General features: G+C 46.8%; 1 protein-coding gene across 2 annotated transcripts in view; it reads left to right on the top strand.

The window, feature by feature from the left end:
* The first annotated feature begins 9335 nt into the window (after nucleotides 1-9335).
* The window catches only part of atp2a3 (ATPase sarcoplasmic/endoplasmic reticulum Ca2+ transporting 3), a 43569-nt gene continuing 27550 nt past the window's right edge, over nucleotides 9336-25354 (top strand). For both annotated transcript variants that reach the window (XM_068599734.1, XM_068599735.1), the window contains exons 1-3: nucleotides 9336-9746; nucleotides 21864-21881; nucleotides 22202-22284. In XM_068599734.1, coding sequence (XP_068455835.1) covers nucleotides 9629-9746; nucleotides 21864-21881; nucleotides 22202-22284 — 219 coding nt within the window. In that variant the 5' untranslated portion in view covers nucleotides 9336-9628. The remainder of the gene's footprint in view (nucleotides 9747-21863; nucleotides 21882-22201; nucleotides 22285-25354) is intronic.

The following is a 25354-nucleotide window of genomic DNA, read 5'->3' as shown; positions in this document are numbered from 1 at the left end:
TCGCAGTGCAATCAGACCGAAGGCAACTGAGTCATAAAATGTGGCGTTGCCGGTGTTTGTCCGGAGTGAGACCTGTCGGCTCTGCCGGCGGGGCGGCAGGACTCAAGGAGAGGAAGTGTGGCTCTCTCGGCTCCTTTGAATAAGGTCACATGTTCATTCTGAAAAAAGGGGAAGTGTTGATATGCAAACTGAAAAGTTACTATCATCCCGTCTGTTCGATGTGAAAGTGTTTGTCATGTGCTGCATCAAAAGCCAGACTCGTTCCTCTGTGAGCACACACCAAACAACCCCTTCTTTTTAGTACTGTCACTGGGTAGGGAAGTCCTCTACAAGGGGCCGTGCACTTTGCCGGAGAGCAATCCGTCGCCATTGCTTTGCGTTATCGCGCCGCTGGCTGATGAAGGGATGATGAACGGAAGAGGTGCTGACGGAGAGGCGCCATCTGTCCCTCATTAAAAGTGATCGGAGGCAGGGGGGGAGCCAGGCCGCGACTCCCCTGGGACGCCGCATCAAGGATGACTCCCTGTCTGCCATGGCAACTTTGAGTGCAGAAAGACTAATAAGAGTTGCTTCCTTGTCAGGAACAAGGCGATCGGATGAAGGCGGCGCCGCGGTCCTGAGCTGTGCAGCCGGGGCCGCGATGTCGGAGAAGAACGTTTTTCAAATACAAAGCAGCGTTTATGGCAGTTTTCTACTGTTTGGCGAGCAGCCGTCTGTCCTTGGGAGGCAACGTTAGCGATGCTGAATGTATTTGAGAGCTTCTTTTACTGCTGCTCAAGAAAGACTATTTGTATAAGTGCAAGAATAACAAGGCAATGTCGATCCCACCGAAAACGAAGGCACCGGAAATCCTAGATTAAATGCATGTGACGCGTAAGTGAATGGCCATTTGTAGGAAAACGCACAAAACTGAGGATTAAATGTTTATACAATATCAAATGAACTGTTGCATGAAGACACGTTGACCCCAATGATATGAGGCGGTGACATCTTTTAACCTTGTAGTGAATGTTACATCCTGGGCTCAACGTAGGTACATAACTACTGCACAGTGGGAGAATTGTGTTGTTGTTTTTTTCCGACCCCTAACTTGAACGTTTTGGTTTTCCCTCGCCGCTCTTACGGCATCATTTCCAGCCGGGCAGCTGTTCTCAACAAGAAAGCTGTAAAACTCACTGCTACCTGCTCAGCACCAGTCAACAAACACTCCTCGTTAGCAGCTAGCTGGTGTAGCATTTAGCTGCTAGTAGTTCTCATGTGAAAGCCTGTTGAAGCTCGTATTATAAAATAAGGAATATTTCTCTCACAAAATGCTAATTTGTGCATCAACCACTCACCTCTGCTTTGGGTTTTCTCCCAGGCCTCCAGGGCGAACGGAGAATCCCCCCAAAGTCAATACTTTACGACAGCAAACTGCCTCAAAACCTCCGTTCACCAACTTCCACACAGCTCGCGCAGTGTAATCCAAGTGTCACACCTTCAATTCGGAAAGGTTTTATTTAAAGATGCATGAGTTTGCTAGCGAGCGTCCGACTGGAGGAATGAAAATGCACGAGTTGTGTGAGACAAACTACGCTTTCTTCAAGAGTTCAAGGCGAGTCATCGATACAGTCCTCCCACCAGGCCAGAGGATGTGATGTGAGTATTGTCAGCAGCTCCCAGCGTTGATTGCATCATGCCCCCCCCCTACCCTGTCGTCTATTTCCCAGGTCACTGATTGGTAATTGGAGCCGTCCGACAGGAAGTGTGCTTTGTCTGCTGTGATGCGGAGAAGCGTGTTCATTGCTAATTTACATGAAAGCCATCGGGCCGCTCGAGTGTCTCTCATGGCCCCGTCATGTCCTTGGTGACGGGAGCCAGGGGACCAACACTGCAGCAAAAGCGACACCACAGAAACGACTATTATTGCAATGCATTCGTAATTATAACTAAAATCAGAGGTGGGAATCTTTGAATATTCCTGAGATAGAGTCAACGCTCGCCGCTAATCACGGCTCCGTCTGGTTGGCTCCGGCGGCAGCTGTCGTGTCGTGTCAAAGCCCGACGTTGTGAACTCCCCGCACTTTGTTGACGGCGTTTCTGGCTGCAGTTAATTGGTGTGGATGACCTGTCAAACCAGCGGTCTCACGCAGGCGGCGGGGAGGTAGACGGAGCCCTCGGAGGGTGATCATCGCCGCTATTAATAGCGCTAGGAGGCCCGAGACGAGCGAGAAGAGCCATCCCTCGATGAAAAATTCAATCCATCACCCGGTCAGAGGAATAGCCCCGACATTTATTATTCCTCCAGGACAATTCAACATTTTGTCCCCGTGAACCTCTTTGTCCTGCTTCTCAATTGTTTCGAAAGCTCCAACTGATTTGAAAAGGTAAAAGGGAGATTTTTCAGTTACAGAAATCCAGTGCGTTTCAATGTAAATGTACTTTGCATGCACAAAGTCGCCCTCCCATCTGTCCTCGCCAGGAGGAATTCAAAGCGCTGCATTCTTTGTGGCATAAGAAAGTGTTGGGCTGCTCAGTTTCATATTTTATTATCATCGTCGTGGATTGAACTGTCAGTCACTTCAGTAACGTTGAGCACTCGGCGAAGGCTTCGACCAGGATGAGAAGATTTTAATCAAGTGGAAGAGACCGGGATCATTCTGTCATGTGAAAGGCAACAACGGGCTGCTTAGCGATGTAAGACAAAAGGTAACACATTAATGTAAAGGTATTATATTGATATATATTAGTAAGCAAATTGGGCAAAAAGAAAATCTTCAAAACTAACAGCGCTTACAATTCAAGTGTGAACCTTTTTGTCAGAGCAACAAATAGTTTAAAGCTTAAACAGGAACTATGATTCCAGTGAATAATGTATGTGGTATCTAATCATAGGATTAAAATAAACAGATCAATCTCACTGTCACGATGGATTAATGTCACATGACACAGATGTCTTAGGGTTTTATAAAGCAGAGCCGTCTTTATACGGTATAAATAAATTAAATTAATGGTGCACGAACTGGATTCACGTACATAGATAGTGTGTGTGTGTGTGTGTGTGTGTGTGTGTGTGTGTTTGGGCTGCCCATCAAACACACATCATCAGTGACTCTGGTAATTACTTCATATGCAGCGTTCCATTACAGACGGACTGATTGACAGGATGACCTCCGACCTCACACTGTGACTCATCCTGCCCACAAATGATTGAGTATCAAACTGTGGACCACTGTGTGTGTGTGTGTGTGTGTGTGTGTGTGTTGCAGCCTGGCCATCTTATTGAGAATGAAAGTGTTGGTTTTGGTTTTGGGTCGAATGGAAAATGAATAGTGACAAGTGTAGAAAGCGGGCTGTCGAAGGTTGTGCGGCTAAATCACATCACACATGAACATCATTAATCAATGGAATATATCTGATTAATTTAATTAATTAGTGTTGTAGGGTTGAGGGAATGACCGCCAAACGGTACGAACATCAAGGCAAACAGTGCATTTGTTTCAAACAGCTGTTGGAGGGATCGCGTCCTCGCGGTGGCATTTCTGAAAGAAGAAATGACACATGGTCTTAAACATAAATAGTTTATAGGCACATAAAACACACCCTTGTTTTATTCAGAATACTCCGGGCTGCTGCAGCCTTACTTGGTCTGTTATGACCATTAGCTTATTGGGGCTAACGTTAGCTAATGTAATGACCAGACACTGTTTGTGTCACACGGTGTATTAAGTGTCACTTAATGAGTCTTCTTGGCTTGTTCTACTGTTACACTTCACTTCAGCATCGGCCATTGTATTGCCCTTGTTGCCAGAAATGTAATAGGTACTTTTAAAAGTATAATAATAATTGCACACTTTATTAAACGAAGCAAAAGTAGAGTACAGCAACTATTAAAACAGACCAGCACAAACTTTGTTATTCTACGTTGTATTTATTTGATTATTTTAACAGGTTTGGTTTGCTGGTTTGGATAAGCACATCACATGCTTTACTAATAGGGTCAGCCCATTTTATTGTCGTGTTATGAACAGCAGTCAGTATGTCAGCAGGGGGAAACTGTTGTCTATACCGGCTGATGAAACAATGCACCAAATGTTGAATCATTCCTATTTGAGGGGGAAATGAAGCTTTTCATACAAATGATCAAACTCATGTAGCAGAATCACAGATATCTCATCCTGACCCCACTTTACCTCCAGATCTGAAACGCGAAGCCGCTGCAGAAATGTCTTAAACTTGCATTCTCTCTAATGGCCATCAGGGGGCGACGTCTCTGCTTGCAAAAAGACGTCTGACTGTTTAAAAGTCTATAAGAAAATGATTCTATTTCTCTCTTCTCTGTCAGTCTCAATCTCTAGTTTCAAGTCTTCTTCAGTACATTATGATGTTCATTTAAGTTTTGCTCATTAAGAGTCCAACAGACCACAAAGCAGGGCATGCTTTAGGGCGGGCACCCTTGTGATTGACAGGTCGCTCCAGAGCTGTATACGGCGTCCCTATCACTCCTCCGCTGTCCAAATATGGTAACTTCAGTCTGTGGTTGCAAAAAAACCAAGATGGCGACGGACAAAATGGCAATTCAAGGCTTCAAAACAGTGATCCACAACCCAGTGGCATCACTTCTCACATACAGACGATGGTCAAAACCTACGTTACGTGCATTATGCTCGTGGTCTGGCGAGCTCACTTCTTTCCGATGTTGCTGTCACACTTCAAGCGACACGGCAACGGGCTGCGAGCCACTTAAAGTGGAAGCCGTCAGTTCAAACGGACGCCCGACCGAGCGCGTCGAGGTCTCCGATGACGAGACGAAGCGTCGAGCAACGTTGTTTCGTCCTGTTCTGTTTCCACCTGAAGAAAATGTCATTAGCGGGTCCCCAAGTCAAACGCCGCTTGACCGCTGTGTCGCTCAGCTCCACACCTCTGGGTCCTTTTTAATTGTCAAACTTGTGGTCTAGTCTTGGGATTTTTGAGCCACTTCATCACATTCTCTGCAGCTCCCGCTTCAGCCACAAGAAGGTTTTAGCGCTTCTTCTGACCGATGAGCCGGGTGCAGACGAAGCGCACCCACTATATATGAGCACGTCCTCAACACGGATCCTTCCTGACTGGCTCCCATAAGGATGGAAAGCAGACATTCGCAAGAAGAAAATGAAAAGGTTAGAAGTACTGGAGCTCTGTATTTTCAGGCAAAACACTCCTGACGTCTCCTTTCACACCACTGCGAGTAAGGAGGCAACTTGCCTTGTAAACTGTGTCTAATTAAAGGTGTTAAACCACTTCAAAATCTCCCACATGAAAATAACCGTTGCTTTCTGTGACATTGAGAGAATTAAAGCTGCATAAAACTCTCTCTGCTGGCTTCTGCAGCACACGGATGATCACAAGGTCAGATTCCTTTTCTTTCCTTTTTTATTTAAGGCACAAAACTGGAGATGGGTGCTATTTCAACGGCTTCCTGCAAGGGCAGATAGAGTGAAGGTTAACCTTCCGCACCTATCACTGCATCTGGAATGGAGGAAATGACACAGCTGTATCGCACTAATTCTCCCTGCATGCTCAGGTGAAGGTGAATCTTTAATATCGGATATGGCGAAGGCGGTTTACTGCTATTTCCAGCACTGAGCGAGACCTGTATTTGAAATATTGAGTTGGTATTAAGACAGCAGACAGTCGTCCCCTGACATAAAGCATTCGCCTTCCCTTTCCCGGGGCTGACGGGCTGTGTGGCATCCTGCCGCACCAGACTGTGACATGATGCGCAGAGCCCCAGATCGAGGGAAGAGGGGAAGCAGAAGAGGGGCCAGGCGGCTGGGTGGGGTTGATTTGCCACTTGGGCTGCTTGTCAGGTACAGCTGCTCCAGACTGTTTTTGTTTTTTTTGCTCCCACCGACTCGCGTCTCCTTGATTCAAAGTCAATGGCAGCAGCAGCTGTTTGTCCCAAACACTCCAGTCTCCCGTACAGGCAGCGCAGAGCGTAAACACAGCGAGAATTGTGTTTTCCTATATAAAAAAAAAAACAAGGTCTGCGGAGAATGTCACGTCTGGTCTTGGAGGGCTGTGCAGTAGGTGCATCACGTGCAACGTGGAGGGAAACGTCTGTCTTCTTTCTTTCTTTTTTCTCGTTTTCGTACCACTGCTCATTTCCCTCATGCAAATGAGGGCTGCGAGCAAAAAAGGAGGAAGGCAAATGCTGTTTGGAGGGCTGACAGCTCCGTGTGGAAAATGTTGTGCGACTGGCGCTGAGACCAGCACAGTCCCCCAGTGTGTGCCACTGAGGGGAAAGAGGGAGGGAGCCGGAGAGGGGCGGGCGGGGGGGATTTCCTTTTTTCATATGAGCTTTGGCATCGAAGGGGTTCTCTCGAAAATGTATGTCACTGCGAGCAAAGAGAGGGAGGGGGGGGGGGGGGCTTCCAAAAGCATGAGCAGACACTGAGGATGACAATGGCACCGGTATGAAGTGAGCGGTGAGAGTGTGTGTCTGCTGCTGCGAAGTCAGGGTCTCATTTTAAGGAAATGCACGAGTCCTTTTGGATCCGAGTGTTGATGGACAGGCAGAGACAGAACCTCCAGAGCGAGCGAGCGAGCGAGCGAGCGAGCGACTCGGAGGCACTTTAGAGTCCAAGAACTTCATGTAGCCGGCTCCCATCCTCCAGACTGCAGTTCTGGAAGTTACGTAAGCTTAGTCAAGATATAAATATACTTCTTTTTTTCTCCTCCCTGTTAGAGAAGAGGCCAGCTGTGAGCGAGGACAGAATTGGAGCACCTTGTTCCTTTTATGTTTTGTGCACCAACGAGGCCCCGGTCCCAGCGCCCGTGGATCTCCAGCGGTGGACCCACCAGCGCCTGCTCGCTGTGGGCCGGCGGTGCCGCAGTGACCTCACTGGTTTCCCTGCTTGCTTTTAGTTGGTTCCAAGTCAGGGATGGCTGAGTAATTCATTACTTCTCCCGCTTGAACACGATCCCCCACGAGGGCCACAACTCCACGCGGGGCCCCTCACTCACCGAGCATTTTAAACAGCGACGTTTCTTTAATGCACGATGCAGCTTCGGTGGATTGAGGCCGGCTTCGGGAGCCAGTCACGAGGGTGAAGGTGCAGGCCTCCAAGCAGCCATGCAAGAGGAGTTCGATTGGCTCATATTCGCGCAGAGGGGGCGGGATCCCAGATGTGTGACGGATGTATTGGCTGGAAGTTTCAGCCACACACCTACCGCTCGTGTCGCATTAGCTCACCTTTATGGTTGCGGTCACACTTTTCCAGGAAGTTGAAGGGATTAAAAATCTCAAACGGCCTCGGGCAGTTCACTGTGTTAGGAGTTACAATGAGAGCTGATCACGTGATCACTTCTGCTGCTCTCTCATTGGTCCCCGTGAGCTCCTGGAGGAGGAGCCAGGGCATTTTGAAAAAAGAGGAGCACACTGCAGACACTAGATGTTCAACGATGACATTCATCATCATCAGTTTGATATTGAATACACCGACGTGGCCCTCTTTTGATATTCATGCCATTACTTAAAATAACACAAATCCAGTGGAAATTAATGTCCCCAAGTACTTACACTGAAGTACAAATGTTATTTACTTTTACCTGAGTCGAGTATTTCCGGTTCATGCTTCTTTATTCTTCCACTCAAATATTTGACTGCTGAAATGATAAAAATAAAAATATGACAACCGAATATTCAACCTTCACACCACTTCAGCTACAGCCAACACACAGAACAACAAAGTGAGACCCCAATATACTCGTTTAGAGTAATAATTTCACAAATAATCCTGAATCAGATTCATCATTTAACTTTGAATCGAAGGCGCCTGCACGGTTCTCTCTTAAATCATCCCTGTTATTAACAAAATACACGACCGGCTCGGCTGTGATATCATATATTCAGGATATACTCCGGAGTAATCGGACTGCTCGAGTTACGAGGTACTTTTCAGATTAAGAATTAACAGTAAAAATATGGTAAACCCTTTAAAACAGCAGGTTCTAGTTACTACTAGTCCATTGGTAGAAAACATTATCATTAAATGACACACAGTTTCCAATTTTCTACCGAACAATATATATGTTATATATTTATATTTATACATTAAAAATATATATATAAAGAGGATGTCCATGTTGGACAACTACTACTACCAGTGTATGTAATATGTACCAGCAACAAATTGGGGAAATATACAAAAGCCAAGACTCACTAGACTGTGACATTTCCACAGCCCGCTGCAGTACACAGACTAGTACTATGCAGTACACAGACTAGTACTATGCAGTACACAGACTAGTACTATGCAGTAGCAGAGACGCTAATGTTTTACAGTTTTTGAAATGTATTAAAGTAGAAGACGGAATAAACAACTCGCTCTCCTGGAACTTTTGAGTTTGCATTTTTTTTTAATAAATACATTTTATATAAATATCAGCAGGCGGGCGTTACGTCGCTTTAGTGTTTTTTTTACAGCCACGTGAGCGGTTGCTAGTTAACTGACAGGGTAACAACTTCAGTCACAGTTGCACATTTATAAAATTACACAGCGAAGTGCATGCTGGGTAAAGCTCGCCCACTTATCTTAGTTTTATCAGTTTTATAATGTATTAGGTTATAGTAGAAGACGATATATATATATATATATATATATATATATATATATATATATATATATATATATATATATATATATATGTGTGTGTGTGTGTGTGTGTATGTAAATGTAAATATTGACCTTGTGATGTATTAGTTGCTTGAGTAGGTTATACTAGAAGATGGAATGAGCGAACGAAAAAACGTTATTATTTATTGCAAAATCTTGAGACAAATTGTGAATTTAAAAATGATTGCTCAACTTTATTGCTCAACCTCATTCTTGAACTCCTGCAGTGGTTCTCAATCTGTGGGGCGCGACCCTCTAGTGGCGGAGGGACATTGATTGTGGCGTGACAGAAACAGTTTGAGAACCACGTGATCAGTCTGATAGCACACCTGAAACTGTCCTAATGGACTTAAAGTAATCCCTGTGCAGACTGCCAGGACGGTTTACTCAAAACCAGTCCTGTCCCTGCACCTCTTTCACACAAACAGCAGTGTTTTGGGGGCAAACCACCAACCACCAACGTCCTTGAGCAAGGCACTTTGCCCCCACCTCCTCAAGGAGCGACTGCATTGACGCCACGTGACCGCACGAACAACAACAGGTTAAGAAAACGCGACGGAGCCGAGCGTTTCAAAAGGCAGCTGCTCGTGGTCGCGCGGGGCACAGGTACGGCGCAGCCAATGGGAGCGCGGGGGGGGCGTGTCCTGCGAGCGAAGAGGCGGTCCTCCCCGGCGCAGACGGCGCACACCTTCAGATGGAGATGAAGTAGCAGCAGCAGAGCAGCAGCCGAGCAGCAGAGCGACACCAGCGTCTGCGCCAAGGATCCGGAGTGTGTGCGCGCGTGTGTGTGTGTGTGTGTGTGCGTGTGTTTTTCTTCAGGTGGGGGAAACAGGTGACGGAGCGCGACCGACCGATAGTTCTCAGACGGCTCGACGTGCATCGGTGGAAATTACTGCACACGCACCCACAAAACCACCCGCACCCGCCCGCAACAGTAGATGCGCCTCAACTACATGCATTTGGAGCCGATCATCTGAGCCCAGTCCGCCAAGATGGAAAACGCGCACACGAAATCGGCGACCGAAGTTTTAGACAACTTCAGCGTGAACGAAAACACCGGGCTGACTCTGGAGCAAGTCAAAGTCAACCTGGAGAGATACGGACCGAACGGTGAGTAGTCGTCCTCTCTGTGTGTGTGTGTGTGGTGTGTGTGTGTGTGTCTGTGTCTCACCTTCATTTCAGGTCAGAGCTGCTGCTGCTGCTGCTGCTGCGTATATATTTATTTATATATATTTATTTATGTATCGCATCGGTTCGTTGGGGCAGGAAATCCAACTGCCGCCGTTATGTGTCAGGCTGCTGCGAAACAAAAAGAGAAGAAGCCTGTTCCCTCTCGCGCGCACTGCTGGAAATGTTAGTGGCACGTTCATTGATGCGCACGCCAGTGCTGAAGTCATTCATTGCACATCACAGCAGTTAAAGTTACGCGACCCAGATCAGCATACAACCTTGTTTGTCTAATTAAGATGAATGAATTCATCCGACTCATTATAATGATTATTATTATTATTGAATTCAGCTCATCTAATGAGGTCCACCTCATGTTCTTGTTTGAAACTATGCAATTGGCATGAAATCTTTATGGATGGGGGGATCCAAGGTGTTGGCATCCCCGGCCGTCACGCTGGGATCAGGAAGTGCAGGCGGGCCTCTTGGACTGGAAGAGGATGTGGCTGTGAGAATGAAACGGATCATCTTGAACAACCTGTTTTCACTTTCAACAGTTGTTCCCTACACACGGCGTCGAGTGTCCGCTTCGAATTACCAGATAACAGAGGGAAGTTAAGAATAATGCAGAGTCGTGTCACGTCTGTCGAGCCATAAAGACGAGGAAAAAAAACAATCCACTGTACTGAATAGTTGCTGTAAAGCAGGTGGCTTTCAGATGAAAGAAAGCCTCGAGCAATGTGGGTCCTCCCTCCTCCTCCTCCTCCTCCTCCACTCAGCTGGGGATCAATAGGTGGTTTCGTGTCGGGCCTCCTGACGTCACCGCACCTTTCCGTCCCGGCCTGTCATTTGCATGTGTGGCCGAGCTGCGGCACATTGTGCCAGTCAAACAGGAGCCCTTTTGTTGCAGCCAGCTCGCTCTGCCCGGGGGCCGCGATGACTTCATGGAAACAGAGCAACGTCTTGCCACAGATAACATCTCTTTCGCTTTGAGCTGTGAACTTCCTGCCTGCCTCGTGCACAGAGCATTACAGAGACATGCTGCAGGGAGGGAATACCTCCCTCTATTGTTTTTATTTGTCTATGTTGCCCTCTGAGGCTCGCTCCACAGGGTTATCCACTAGGGATGCCCCCACCCCTCCAAAAAAAGGGAGGAAACTGCGTGAGATCGGCCTCAGTTTGTTGAGCATTTTAGTACGCAGGCTGATGCACGGCTGCTAAACGGCTCCTTCCCCTCTGCTCGCAAACCGCAGACCTTCTGTCTTGTTTCAATGAGCTGAACGCGGGTGGTACGCTTACCCCCCCCCCCCACACACACACACACACACTGGCTCACAATGTTTCACCCTGAGGCATAGTTAGCAGGGTCCCATTACCAGCAGGATCATTAACCTAAATCAACTCGTCCACAAACAGGATCTCCACATGTGTGTACGTCTTAGATCTGTGGACACGGCGAGGCCGCAACGCCCCGAGTGTCCGTGGGGGAGGAGGTGGGGGGAGAGGACGACGTGACGTGATGGGCTCGCACATGACAATCAGATATCTAAGGATGGATGAGCGCTTCCTCGACACTTCTGAGACACGTCTGTTAGCCGTTAGCTCGATTGAAGCGCAGGACGAGCTCGTCTCGCCTCTCTGCTCCCGGAGAGAACTCGGGAGCGGAAACCAAATATTTTGGTTCTCCGGCTTTTGCATACACGCTGACATCCGTTCAGACTCAAAGCCGAGCCGTCAGACTGGCTCAAGGCCTTGACCCTCTTCAGGAGGAGCGACTCAGCAATGTGTCCTCTGTGATGCGAGAGGTTCCTGGGGGTCTGTGCTTCTTATCGTTTAGTAAAGTGCGTTAAAACGTTGCCTTACAGCTGTAAGTAAAGACAGGCGAACGCCTTCCCGGCATTGTGCCGGCGCTTTTCATGTGCCTCACCCGGCATGAACCCCGCTGAGCGGCGTCAGAGGTTCTGATCCCTCTTTGGGATGTTGGAAAATGAGCTTAGCGCGCCACATCTGGACCGTCTTTTACTACAAAGCAGTCTGCACGCTGCAGACGGGAGACGGCTGACCTTTTTTATTCACACCTTTCATTTGGGGTTTTATTTGCTACTTCATCACGAGGAACTGCAAATTTACTGTTGGGAACTACAAGCGCCTTAATTTACAAGGCAGTTTATCACTTTGATTGTGAAATAGATTGTTCTGATGTAGTGGAGGAAGTACTCCCCCCTCCCCTCCCTCCTCATGTGTGTGGGTGCATCAAGACTGTTTGTGCTGCTACAGCTTGCGGTGTTTGCTGATTGTGTCCTGTGCACTCGCAACTCCACTATATCTACACATGAAGCATATATCTAGTCGCTTCTAGAAAGGACATGTTGTCCTCAGGTCTGTTTCAGGAGGGTTGACCCCGCCAGCTGTTTCTAAAGGTGCTGACAGAACAGGTGAGGGAGTGTCCCGGGAGGAAGGCCCTCTTCATTTATTGATCCTTCTCCTTTTTGAAAGAAACCGAAAGAGACTTTTCTGCTTCGGCCGACTTTGAAATATTCAAGTGGAGTTAAATAAAGAAGCATTATTGATCAAAGCCCGTCAAATGTACCGCTTTTATTTCCGAGAGCGTTCGGGGTCGGTCGGGGTTGTGAAACTGTCCCTCTTGACACTCCTTTGCAGGGAGAAAGGAGTGCAGTTGTGCAACTCATTTCTGGTTGAACAACCCGTGCACGCCGTTGCACCATCACGACACAGTATCCGTCGTGAGATCTGCGTTCGGCGGCATCAAAGACGATCTGCAACGCATCCACAAACCGACCCGCCTCTTCATCCGCTGCGCACTCTGCACACGAGCTGCCGTCCGTCCCGCGGACATTTAGTCATTTTTGGATGATTTGATTGGTTGGAGTGTTGCACGACGTGTGGACTCGTTGTTGCTCTCTCTCTCCCCGAGAGTGTGTGTGTGTGTGTGTGACGTTGCCGCTTGTGTTCTCTGTAAGTTATGCAATGTAACTGCACTTTCCTCACACCACAAATAATGATCACAACCTCGTCTTGTGGGAACTCGCTCTGCGTCGCTTCTCTTCCTGTTCTGCAACTCGTCTTACTCACGTCTGCGTTTGAAATACGACAGTCCCCCCGCCCCCCTCCCCCTCCCCTCTTCTTCCTCCTCCCCCTCCTCCTCCTCCACACGACACGCGGGTTGCACATTGCAGCACACTCCTCGAGCCGGGGCTTTGTCGGCCTCCACTTCAGTCGCCCGTCGTGGTCCAGTTGAGAGTTAAATTGTGGTAGCAGCGTCAGAGGATTTGTGTGGGCTGGAAAAAGGGAGAAAAAAAGGAGAGTTAAGTTGTAGAAAAGTAATTTGAAGTCCTCTGGGCGTTGAGTCACTTCCCTGTTCTAGTGGGCTCAGTGTGTGTGTGTGTGTGCGCGCGTGTGTGTGTGTGTGTGTGTGTGTGTGCGCCAGCCCCAGCCGCCTTCAAAGGAGCTGTGATCCTGTTCTAGCTTGTCACTCGTCTTGCCCGCTTCCCTCCCACCTCTGCATCTGTCAGTCACCATCATCGTGCCCTTCTGGTGAGATGACGTTGAGTCACTGTGGCTCTCTAACGCCCGGGCCCCCGGCTGCACCGAGGCCCCCGGCCCCGCCGCCGCCGCCGCTCGACGAGAAGCTGCAACCCCAAAAGGTGCAATGTGTGTTTACTCCAGGTATCGTGGCCTTGGGCGTACCGGGTGGAAGTTAACATGAAGTCATCGCAACGCCTGCAGAGAGACACGCCAGTTAATTACAGTGAGCCGCGCGCGTGTCGACGTCCTGGAAAAGAGTCACGATGCGTAAACCTGTTCCGCTTCACCGGGACAGGTTTGACCAAAAGAAGCCGAGCAACAACGAGAAACTGTCAAAACAGAAAATGACATGAAGAGACACGAACATTGTTTAGTTCTGATGATTGTTTCATGATTTCAGAGAGGAGTCTTCCCCATGTAATAATGTCAAACTCATAGTTTTATCTACACATTCTACATTCTACAGAGGGAGAAGGTGCACATTCACATTTTATTCTAGACGTTCATTCAGGATCCGCGATGTTTGCAAACTAAATCAGTCATAAAATCCTCTACCCCAAACGGATCATTAAATATATTTAAGGTCATGTTCGTTCAGCTCTTAGAACCGATTTAGAGAAATGTGATTGTGACATTAACTTTATTAAAAACAACCTATGACACTACCTTTCAAAGATGATCATTTAATCCAACTCAATACTTTCCAAGTTCCACACACTGATACTCAGACTATATATATATATATATATATATATATATATATATATATATATATATATATATATATATATATATATAATTAATTATATATATATATATATATATAATTAATTATATATATATATATATAATTAATTATATATATATATATATAATTAATTAAATATATATATTTAATGAATTATATATATATATATATATATATATATATATATATATATATATATATATATATATATATATATATATATATATATATATATATATATATATATAATTAAAGGTGAAACCAAACCGCTCTGTTCAGGTCTGTGGAAACGATGGACCGCATCTCCTTCTGCAACATGGATGTGTTTTGTTTCCACAACACAGAGGGCTTCAAGCTACACAATACTAGTTCTTATCAATTTGTTGTCTGTCTTTTCATGGGGAAAACATAGAATATCATCAGACTTATCCCTTTTATATCATTTTAAAGGTCATTTACTTTAGTTCACGCTTAAAGTGTACATCATGAAAGTCACACCTTCCTTTACAGCGGCATGTACGTGGGCGTATGTGTTTTTGTGTTTGTTTTGCCATTTAGAAAATAGTTCCTCAGTTTGAAACCGACTGGCCTCCATCGCTGCTAATGTTGCACGACACTGGGCATCTGGTTGGACACAAGCGTCGCTCTGGTTTCTAAACCTAGAATAAACCCTATAAATAGCATAACGTTAACACAGATATTTCACTCGGCCGTTTGGGGGATCGCAGGCTAGTTTTCACAGCGATCAGCTTCTCCCATTGGCTGGTGGGTGGCGCTAACCTGTTGAATGTTTAAAATAGTCATATTTAAATATATACAAAAAGCTCTTCGCACAACTGTGAGCTTACAGAGGAAGCTCTGAGCCCGACGAGATATGAGCTCTGTGCTAATCGCTCATGCGCGTCCTGCTCCGGTGACGGCTCTGTTTCCTCTGACTGCCGAATGTGGAGCAAGGCGTTTTAATTTGGTGTGCTCCGGAAAACTTATTCAGTCTAATGTGCAACATGCAGTGGCATGCGTGTGCAGCTGGAGAGCAGTGTGCAGTGAAATGCAGTGTTCCTGTCAAATGAAAGTCCTTTTATCAGATTGACCAAAACGTGTTGATTTGAAGATAAAGGGGTAAAAGCGTCTTCGAAGCGCTCGCAGGACCAATGTGAAGATTACTAAATTTCCCCATGAGCTGTTCTGTGCAACCTCACTGGGAAAAAACTTTAAAATGTTCCCCTGACCGCAGCTCGGTGCAGCCGCAGCAGCCATTGAGCCCAATCTGTTTTTATCTGGCTAGAAAAGATAAACACAAATCTCCACTTTTAAACTATCCTCCATCGCGGACGGTCTTCCCGAGACGAGCAGAGGAAATTTATCTCTGTGCAGCTCTGACAGTTGATGGGATTTCCTCCCTGTCTGTCACGAGTGTGCAACACAACGCCGAAGTCAAAGTCATCTCCGCTCGGGAGTCTGGATTTGTCAGCAGGTTTTTAAACATTCGCCGAATATTAGCTGGGAAAATGTAACTGCAGCTCGAGGCTCATCCTGTCGCAGCGAACTGAGACAAAGCTACTGTAGTTTGTGACCGCTTTTGAACTCGTGCATTGCAATCCCATTAGCCATTAAAACCACGATGAAGTCCATTATAAAGAAGTTAAATACAAATGCAATAGAACAGCAGAACACGGTGCAGTCATAAACTGTAAGTTGCCCCAAATGCATCAGAGGAAATAAAAGTGCAGCAGAGAACAGTGTGTAAATATTTGACAAATAATCCAATGAGCACTATAATTATTCCTCCTAATAACTCATATCAAGTTATACCGATCCGTCTTTTAAATGAAATATGAATTCCTTGCAAATATGTAGTCAAATGTTCCTACTAATGCATCCAAAACTGTCTGTAAAAACAATTTACCAAATGTCTATCGGGCCAATTTCAAAGGTACGAGCAGCTCCTCAGAAGTGCTTCGTGGAGCTAGTTTAGCTCGAGGGTTGGGACTGGGATATGCACATCAGGATTGGATTAAGACATTCACTCATGGTCCCCAGAGGAGGAATTCACCGGATGATCTTTATCCTGTGAACTCTCTCAACATATATTGAATAGATTGTCACACTCGTAGTCCCTTCAGGACGGAGTACAACCACCTCAGGGACTTTGGAGTCAATCAAGTTGGTCCAATACTTTGGTTTGTGACCGAGCACCTCAAACTAATGACCTGTCCCATCAGCCTCAGTTATACCTTATGTTGCATGCTAACTACCAGACACCTGCTGTGTCAAAGTATGAACGACGGCACACATTGTGACTGTGCATTGCATGCGTTGCATTGTGCTTCTTTTGTTGAATCCTTGTTTTTTTAAGCGCAGCCGCTTTATATCCAGTATACGAGGGGTTTCCGGGCCTGTGATGCCTGGAGGGAACATCCCTGTGCTGCAGAGGAGTGATTAGGGACCCGTTGGTACCACTTCCTCCTCTGCTCCACGTCCTCCCGGGGTTGGTTGCTCAGAGGTCGGCGTGGCTGCAGGAGATAGCCGCTGACACATCTCATGAGAAAAGGGGAAGCATTCATAATTCCCAATTGATACGGTGAGAGCATTCAGGCCTACCGGTGGGAGAATACATCTGGAGAGTGAGCGGATCTAGGAAGCTGTAGTGGACTAGGTCGTTAGGAGTTTCCATCTCGGTATTTATAGACCTGCTTTACATTCTCATGGTCAGCGAATGGAGCCGGGGCCACTTGCTGAAGCAGCACGAACTTTACCCCCATGCACCGACTCCACCTATGTAGGTTGTTTTGGAGGCGTGTCTGCTAGCCAGCGTGCTAACAGTCATGCTAATTGTGTACTGGCAGCCGTGAAGAGGAGGAGGAGGGGGGGGGGGGGGCTCGGGATGTCCCTGTTCACATCAGGATGTGTAGGTTTGACATTTGAGCTTTTATTTTTGCAGTCAGAGCTGCATCGAGGCCTCGCCGATTGCGCAACAGTTATTCTTGGGAAATGCTTGACAGACACTGGCACGTGACCTCGTGAAATGCCCGCTTAAAGGAGCCCTGATGAGCCACGTCGCCATGGTAACTGCTGAAAACTTTCTCATGTTTGGAGTTCCCACAAGAGCGGCCTGAACTTCAGCTCGCTCATACCGCTGAGGCAACACACTGGGATCTGTGGTACGGGGTACTGGAGGTAGAAGGTATGAGAGGTAGAAGGTACTGGAGGTGGAAGGTGCTGGAGGTGGAAGGTGCTGGAGGTGGAAGGTGCTGGAGGTGGAAGGTGCTGGAGGTGGAAGGTGCTGGAGGTGGAAGGTGCTGGAGGTGGAAGGTGCTGGAGGTGGAAGGTGCGGGAGGTGGAAGGTGCTGGAGGTGGAAGGTGCTAGAGGTGGAAGGTGCTGGAGGTGGAAGGTGCTAGAGGTGGAAGGTGCTGGAGGTGGAAGGTGCTGGAGGTGGAAGGTGCTGGAGGTGGAAGGTGCGAGAGGTGGAAGGTGCTAGAGGTGGAAGGTGCTAGAGGTGGAAGGTGCTAGAGGTGGAAGGTACTAGAGGCAGAAGGTACTAGAGGTATCCATTACTAAAGGTAGAAGGTACTAAAGGTAGAAGGTACTAGAGGTAGAAGGTACTAGAGGTAGACATTACAACGAATAGTAGGTACTATAGTTACAATGTACTAGAGGGATACGGTACTATACTAGACGGTACTCGTTACTAGAGGTAGGCATTATTAGAGGCAGAAGGTACTAGAGGTAAATGGTACTAGAGGTAAATGGTACTAGAGGTAGACAGTACTGGAGGTAGAAGGTGCTGGAGGTAGACAGTACTGGAGGTAGAAGGTGCTGGAGGTAGACAGTACTGGAGGTAGAAAGTACTGGAGGTAGAAGTTACTGGAGGTAGAAGTTACTGGAGGTAGAAGTTACTGGAGGTAGAAGTTACTGGAGGTAGAAGTTACTGGAGGTAGAAGTTACTAGAGGTAGAAGTTACTGGAGGTAGAAGTTACTGGAGGTAGAAGTTACTAGAGGTAGAAGTTACTGGAGGTAGAAGTTACTGGAGGTAGAAGTTACTGGAGGTAGAAGTTACTGGAGGTAGAAGTTACTGGAGGTAGAAGTTACTGGAGGTAGAAGTTACTGGAGGTAGAAGTTACTAGAGGTAGAAGTTACTAGAGGTAGAAGTTACTAGAGGTAGAAGTTACTAGAGGTAGAAGTTACTAGAGGTAGACAGTACTGGAGGTAGAAGTTACTAGAGGTAGAAGTTACTAGAGGTAGAAGTTACTGGAGGTAGAAGTTACTGGAGGTAGACAGTACTGGAGGTAGACAGTACTGGAGGTAGAAAGTACTGGAGGTAGAAGTTACTAGAGGTAGAAGTTACTAGAGGTAGAAGTTACTAGAGGTAGACAGTACTGGAGGTAGAAGTTACTAGAGGTAGACAGTACTGGAGGTAGAAGTTACTAGAGGTAGACAGTACTGGAGGTAGAAGTTACTAGAGGTAGACAGTACTGGAGGTAGAAGTTACTAGAGGTAGACAGTACTGGAGGTAGAAGTTACTAGAGGTAGACAGTACTGGAGGTAGAAGTTACTAGAGGTAGACAGTACTGGAGGTAGAAGTTACTAGAGGTAGACAGTACTGGAGGTAGAAGTTACTAGAGGTAGACAGTACTGGAGGTAGAAAGTACTGGAGGTAGAAGTTACTAGAGGTAGACAGTACTGGAGGTAGAAGTTACTAGAGGTAGACAGTACTGGAGGTAGAAAGTACTGGAGGTAGAAGTTACTAGAGGTAGACAGTACTGGAGGTAGAAGTTACTAGAGGTAGACAGTACTGGAGGTAGAAAGTACTGGAGGTAGAAGTTACTAGAGGTAGAAAGTACTGGAGGTAGAAGTTACTAGAGGTAGACAGTACTGGAGGTAGAAGTTACTAGAGGCAGACAGTACTGGAGGTAGAAGCGTAACAGGAGCAGGAGGTGAAAGCTCCATTTTGTTTTCATAAATGTTTCTATTTCATCAGCAGATAGTTAGCAGTGCAGAGAGATAGAAGGGCCAGTTTCCTGCTTGTCTTCCTGACCCACTGGACACAGAAACCAGCTCCCTGCTGTTGTTGGCAACCCGTCTCCAGGAAGTGTCTCCCCTCTGCGAGCAAACAGGCGCTTATATTCATTGTCTGGGCCGGGAGGGGGATGTGCTGCAGAGAGAGAGAGGCAGAGAGGTGAAGTCATCGTTCAGGAATGAGTCTGGGCAAGCCTCGGGTTGACAGGCCGGATGACTGAGGGAATCCTTGGCAGAGGGAAGCTGGGGAACCCCCGATTACTCCCTCCTGCCCGTCTCGTCCTCTCAGTCAGCCCGTCTTTGTCTCCAGCAGTCGAGTCTGCCACGATATGAAAAAAAGCCTGACGAACCAGGCAACAGTGACGGGTGAACGGGCTCATGTCAGACAGAGAAACATGCAAACCACTCCCCCTGCAGTGGTGCTTCTGCCGGCAGAGTGCAGCCGGCAGGTTCAACCGTGTCCAACCTGAACGCTGACAACTCTCCAGGACGGGTGTCATGCGAGATGAATAATATGCAGCAGGTTTGACTTTTGAGGTTCAAAGTTCTGGGCTGAAATCCTGCCGTAAGAGCCTCTCTGTTCTGTTAATAGCCTTCATTGTTCTGCAGCGATCCGTTTCGCTCCCCCGGGTTTCACTGCAAGCCAAATTAGGAAAAGTTATTTCAACCCCGAAAGACATTTTTCATCTCCTTTCGGGGGCGAAATTCCCAGATGTGCCTTCGGTGTGTTTTGACCACCGAAAAGCCGTGGGACGATTCCAGAAGTCAAGACGAGAAACAATCTCTCTTTTTCTGTCATTGGCATGCCTAACGCGAGCGGCCGCGAGCTTCTTCTTCTTCTTCTTCTTCTTCTTCTTCTTCTTCTTCTTCTTCTTCTTCTGTTTTGGAAGGAGGATCACGTCATGGCCCGGCCTCTTTCCAGGCCGCCGCGGCGTCGCGCTGGATCTTGGAGGCCCGTGTGTGTGTCTGTGTGTGTGTCTGTGTGTGTGTCTGTGTGTGTGTCTGTGTGTGTGTGTGTCAGCGGTCTGGACCGAACATGCAGAGAAACACAAGGTTTCCACAGCTGAAAGGAAAGAACCGACACTTCCGCGAAGAAATTACCAAAGAAAAACGCAGACTTTGTCTGGCGGACAAATGCACAAAAAAGTGCATCCGATGTACGTTTCCGTCACTCGCGGCGCCCTTCGGATGTGATGGATGGCGTCGGTTGCGTTGGGACTGTTGGGTCGCTGCTTGCCAGAGGAAGAGGATGAGGAGGATGAGGAGGACGAGGAGAACGAGGAGGATGAGGAGCTGACAAAACGCTGTGACTCAGCACGTCCGTGTCTCACTGCGGTGACGCTGATCAACAGCACTTGTCAATTGGAATGATTATTAGGACACAACTGATGTGTTTTCTACTCGCACCAGTGACTCATGTGTGGTGGGTGTTGTGTGCTGGTAATCAAACCAGATAAGATGCTCAGCTCCTCCAATAAAAACACCCACCCAAAAAAAAAAAAGCAAAATACAGCTTTTACTTTTAAATGACAGATGAAAGTGAAGATGATGTGAAAGAAACAAGCGACGTGTTCGGCTTTTTTTTTGTGGGATCGCGCCTACATACTGATAGAAGAGGGGGGGTGGGCATGAATTTTAATGACATCACAGTTGCGATAAAATAGAAGTTTAGCTTTATTCTGAAAGCAATTTCAGATAGGGCTTCAACTATTGATTGTTTCCAATGTTTAATCTTTTAATTATGTTTTAAATTACTTGAGGATTGAAAGAAAAGAGAAATAGCCGTCACAAGGTCCCGGAGCGAGTCTAACCAGTAAATGTTTATGTTTTCATGCTTTATAAATCAACTAAACCATTGATTATCAAAATGGTTGCTCATTCTGATCAAACTGGCACATAAATACAAAGAAGCAAAGGTTGGTACCTTACAATACATAATCAAATAGTGACATTTTTCAGGTTAAGTGGGTAATATAAGGATGTAATAATCACATTGATGTGTCAAAAATTGCTCACTATGATCATTTTTTTTGTAATTTCTTCATGCAAAATCACCAAAAAATCAATCAGTCTCTCTCAAATGTGTTTTCTAGGATATTAAACTGGGTCGTTGACAGCCTGATGGATAATTAAGCCACATGAATGGCCTGACGGAGCACACAACTGAAACGTACTGGTCTGACAATTCAATGAGAAAAGACTCGGTAGATTGCTGAATAAAAATAAATTGACACTTAACAGAGATTTCAATGTTACGAGAAGAAGACCACTGACGTCTTCTTGGTAATCAGATTGAGCCTCGTCTTCCCGGTGATTTATCTAGATTATTGTGTGTGTATATAAGTAGATAAAGAGTCCAAGTCCATGTTTGTGTAACACACATGGCCGATGAAGTTTTGTCACGTCATCTGATGGTTCAAGTTGCCCTGAAGGAGCAGAAGAGGAGCCGTGTCCAACGGTTTATGTGTCTTTACGTTGACCATGTGTTGATGCTTTGGCCTGAAGCGACACTAAAAGGACTGCAGGCGGACTTTAAAAGATCCTGCAAACCCATAAAGGATCATTTGTCTCAGGAGCGTATCATCCATGTCCGTAAAGATGCAACGGCAGCAGCTCATTGTAACCAAGCCTCTGCAGGGCAACGTGTCTTGTGTGCCTGCGTCTCAAAGACTTCGTCCAATGTATTAACTGCTCTTTGTCTTTCTTTCCTTTCCATTGCTTCTCACCCGGCGTGGCGTGGCGTCCGCAGAGCTCCCAGCTGAAGAAGGTAAATGTTGATTTACTCTACGATCCTCCTCCTTTTTAACGACCTGATTAGGCGTCTTGAACCAGGATCCGATCTTCCCTGTAGACCCGGGGCTAGACTCTGGGAGTGTACAGCCCTGCAGCTTTAGACCGGTGGACACACACTCTGTCAATACAGGGATCGTCTGTCTTTTACAACCCAAACTTCTGTCAATACCTACAGATCCCTTTTCACCCTGCAGTATGACGGCGGAAACTTCAACCTTCTGATCATGTGTATGTGTGTGTGAAAGATGCATAAATGTGTGTGTGTGACGGTGTATTTGTCTCTGCGTGTTTCAGGCAAGTCCCTGTGGGAGCTGGTGGTGGAGCAGTTTGAAGACCTCCTGGTCCGGATCCTGCTGCTCGCTGCCTGCGTCTCCTTTGTAAGTCCGACCCGGATCATTAACCCTCGTATGGTGTCCATTTTTTTGTGTTGCGGGTCTGTTGGACCCGCTGTATTTCGGCGTTTTTAATTCAACACAATCCAACAATTTTATGTTACAACACTCAACAGATGTTTTCTTCATCCCATTTAGAATCAATATAGAAATCAAATATGGTTAATAATTTAATTTAGGTACACAGGACCTACAATTTCTACACTTTTATTAGCCCGAACACCCTGGATGTGGTATAAATGTGTAAGGGGGGTTACGATGTGCGGTCGATGAACATTTTTCGGATATATGTTCTTCGCAGAAAATGAGCCGAGGCCAAATAATGAATCCTATTATTTATTTTAAATAAATGAAAACGGGTCCCAGAGACCCGAACACCATCCAAGGGTTAAGAAAGGCCTCTTCCTCTTCATGTGTCGGTGATCTTGATTCTCTATCGTCCAAAAAAGAGAAAATCGCCCCCCTGGTAGCCTTCGCTCCATCAGCGCCGGGCGGCTTTATTCCGCTGCTGGACCTCGTTCCTGCTCCGTCTTCATGAGGAAACCCGTGTATCGCTGGCTTGTCCACCGAGTGTGTGTGTGTGTGTGTGTGTGTGTGTGTGTGTGGTTTCATGCAGGCGGAAACCAAACTATCAATCACCACTTCCTGCGCTGCAGCAACCCCGGTGGCAGCCGGAGGGGTGGTGGAGGTCTGAAGGGGTTTGAGTGTTGGAGACTTAGCACCAGATGAAATTGCTGTTGCTTTTTCTAAAAGTAGGAAAGTTGCTCTAAAACTGTACATGACGCAACACATCCCCCCACTCCCCCCTCCTCCGTTGTAAGTGCAGGACTCTGGAGCGTGCGCTCCACTTTTCTTCATGTAAATGAGGCTCAGAGAGGTTGTTTACAGTGGAACAAGGCCTCTGTTCCACTGCGGCGCTGCTCCATGGAGTGGTTTCAGCTCGGTCACTGAAGCGAGCTTCCTCGTGACCTGATCTGACCCAAAGTCTCACACACACACACACACACACACACACACACGGCTTTTCCTCACCACGCACTTTCTCAGGGTTTGTCCAGCCGCGCTCTTTAACCTTCTTAGCGTTGCTGTTTGCTCGCTGTCGGCCACGTCACCGGGGAGCGGCGACAGCAGAGAGAGGTGGAGGAAGAGGTGAAGCTGAACGTGGGACTGGTTCGGCTGTGGGTTTTTAAAAAAATATATTCAAAGTGGGCCGATGAGAGTCTCCAGCCTCCTTTGCATGGCACGAGAGCGTATCATCAGACAAAGCAGGCCGGGTCAGGCTACTTTCATAATATATCACATCATTTACAGCGATGAGGGATCTTCAATGGAGCCTCAATTTGTCTTGGACTCTCTGCGGTGCGTCACAAATGCCTTAAGTTACATAAAAACACACAATATATCCCCAGCCGAACAACAATTGCGGTATTGCACACGCCCCATAACTAACACATACATGCACCTCATAAAAATACATGCTAAATGATCTGCGTTCACGTTGCTCAGTCGGGCCGAGCCGCACAGAAAGCCACAGCAGCCCCAAACAATCCCAACACTTCCTCCCTTTGAGTAGAAGGAAGAGAGAGGGGCCGAGCTTTTATTTGGTTCCCGGCATCACTCCGTGGAGTCGAGTCGGCGGAGTCCAGGAAATACTTAAAAGTCAGCTGACAATTGCATTTGATTTTTAGCCTCCTTTGTTTACCGTTAGAGTTTCAATAGGTGACCTTAAGAGCGTTTTCCTTTTTGATATGATGCGTTGTTTCCATTGTGCTGGTGTTCCAGAGGCCCGTCTTATTGCGTGAAGATTGCAACGTTCAAAGCTGAGGGGAGAGATTTATTTTGCTGATGAAGCTTTTCTTCCCGAAGAACATTTAAATCAGCTCAAATTTGCCTCCGATAGCCAAACGCAAAGGCAGTTAAATTTCCACCGCATGAGTCCTCAAAGCCAAACGAAGTCCTTGTCGTCTCTCCGTCTGGGTTCCTACTCGGCGTGAAAGGAGCAGTTCGGCATTCGGACGCCTCCCTGGAGGGTCTTTTAGAGGAGCCGTCCTCACTGAGAGGGCGGCCATCTTTTCCCTCCTCACAGGAGAGACTCACCGTCCCAAACCACGGGGAGTGATGAGCTATCGACCGACTCCGGGTCGAGCACCGCCGCTCGCTCCACCTGGGAGACCGTGCCCTCTTTATCACTTGATAAGACCCATCAGATCATGAAAAAGTAGATCTGCGTTATGATCTCTGTCTCTGTCGCTCGCTCGCTGCTGCTGTGGCTGTGCAGTATTTTTAGTTTCAGCAACAAGATGAATAAAAAAAGGTGTCAAAGTCCTTTCTGTGTTGCAGCGGCCAGCTTTTTCTGTTATGATGTCCTAAAGATGCACTTTAATGCTTATTACAGCAGCTAACACAGCGGCTGTCACCTCAGCTTTAGCATTCAGCAACACATGGACGGACCATACGGGATATTTGTCTCCTCAGAGGTCATGAAACCACATTGTATTTGTCATAAACATCCCTACCGGATTGACATTTCTCAAATGAAACATACTCGAAACAGCAGAGCGAGCATCAGCAGCCGAACAGCATCGTTTGTAAGAACGTTGTAGGTTAAAAGAATAATATGTGACCCACTTTGGGTAAAAAGCTAAAACAAAAGCTCTGGATCTAGTGGTCCAGATTTTATGACTTAATATTTACTTTGTGATCACATTTTTATTGATTTTCTAGATATGCAAATAAAGAAAAGAGGGGTAGAATATATGTACATGAAAGATACGTCAGCACATAATCATATAAAAAAGAAATACATAGGGGTATACCTGCATACACACATCCATACATATGTACATATACACATAGTGCTAATTATCAAGACCTGTTATTGTCGTTATTTTAAGGGCATTTGACTAGAAATGAATTCAACATTTGTTGAACGGTCCAGAGTTCTGGGTTCTGTCTGGCCTCGCATCCTGGTGCCCGAGACGCCGCTCCGCTCCGTGCAGCAGAGCTCACACAATCCTTATGTAAATGTGAGTTTTGGGTGTGATTTTCCGAGCGT

The sequence above is a fragment of the Clinocottus analis genome, unplaced genomic scaffold (genome assembly GCF_023055335.1).
Source record: "Clinocottus analis isolate CAN_PGR_092001 unplaced genomic scaffold, fCliAna1.0.p SCAF_5, whole genome shotgun sequence".
Lineage (NCBI taxonomy): Eukaryota > Metazoa > Chordata > Actinopteri > Perciformes > Cottidae > Clinocottus > Clinocottus analis.
This window is presented reverse-complemented; position numbering and strand designations above follow the sequence as displayed.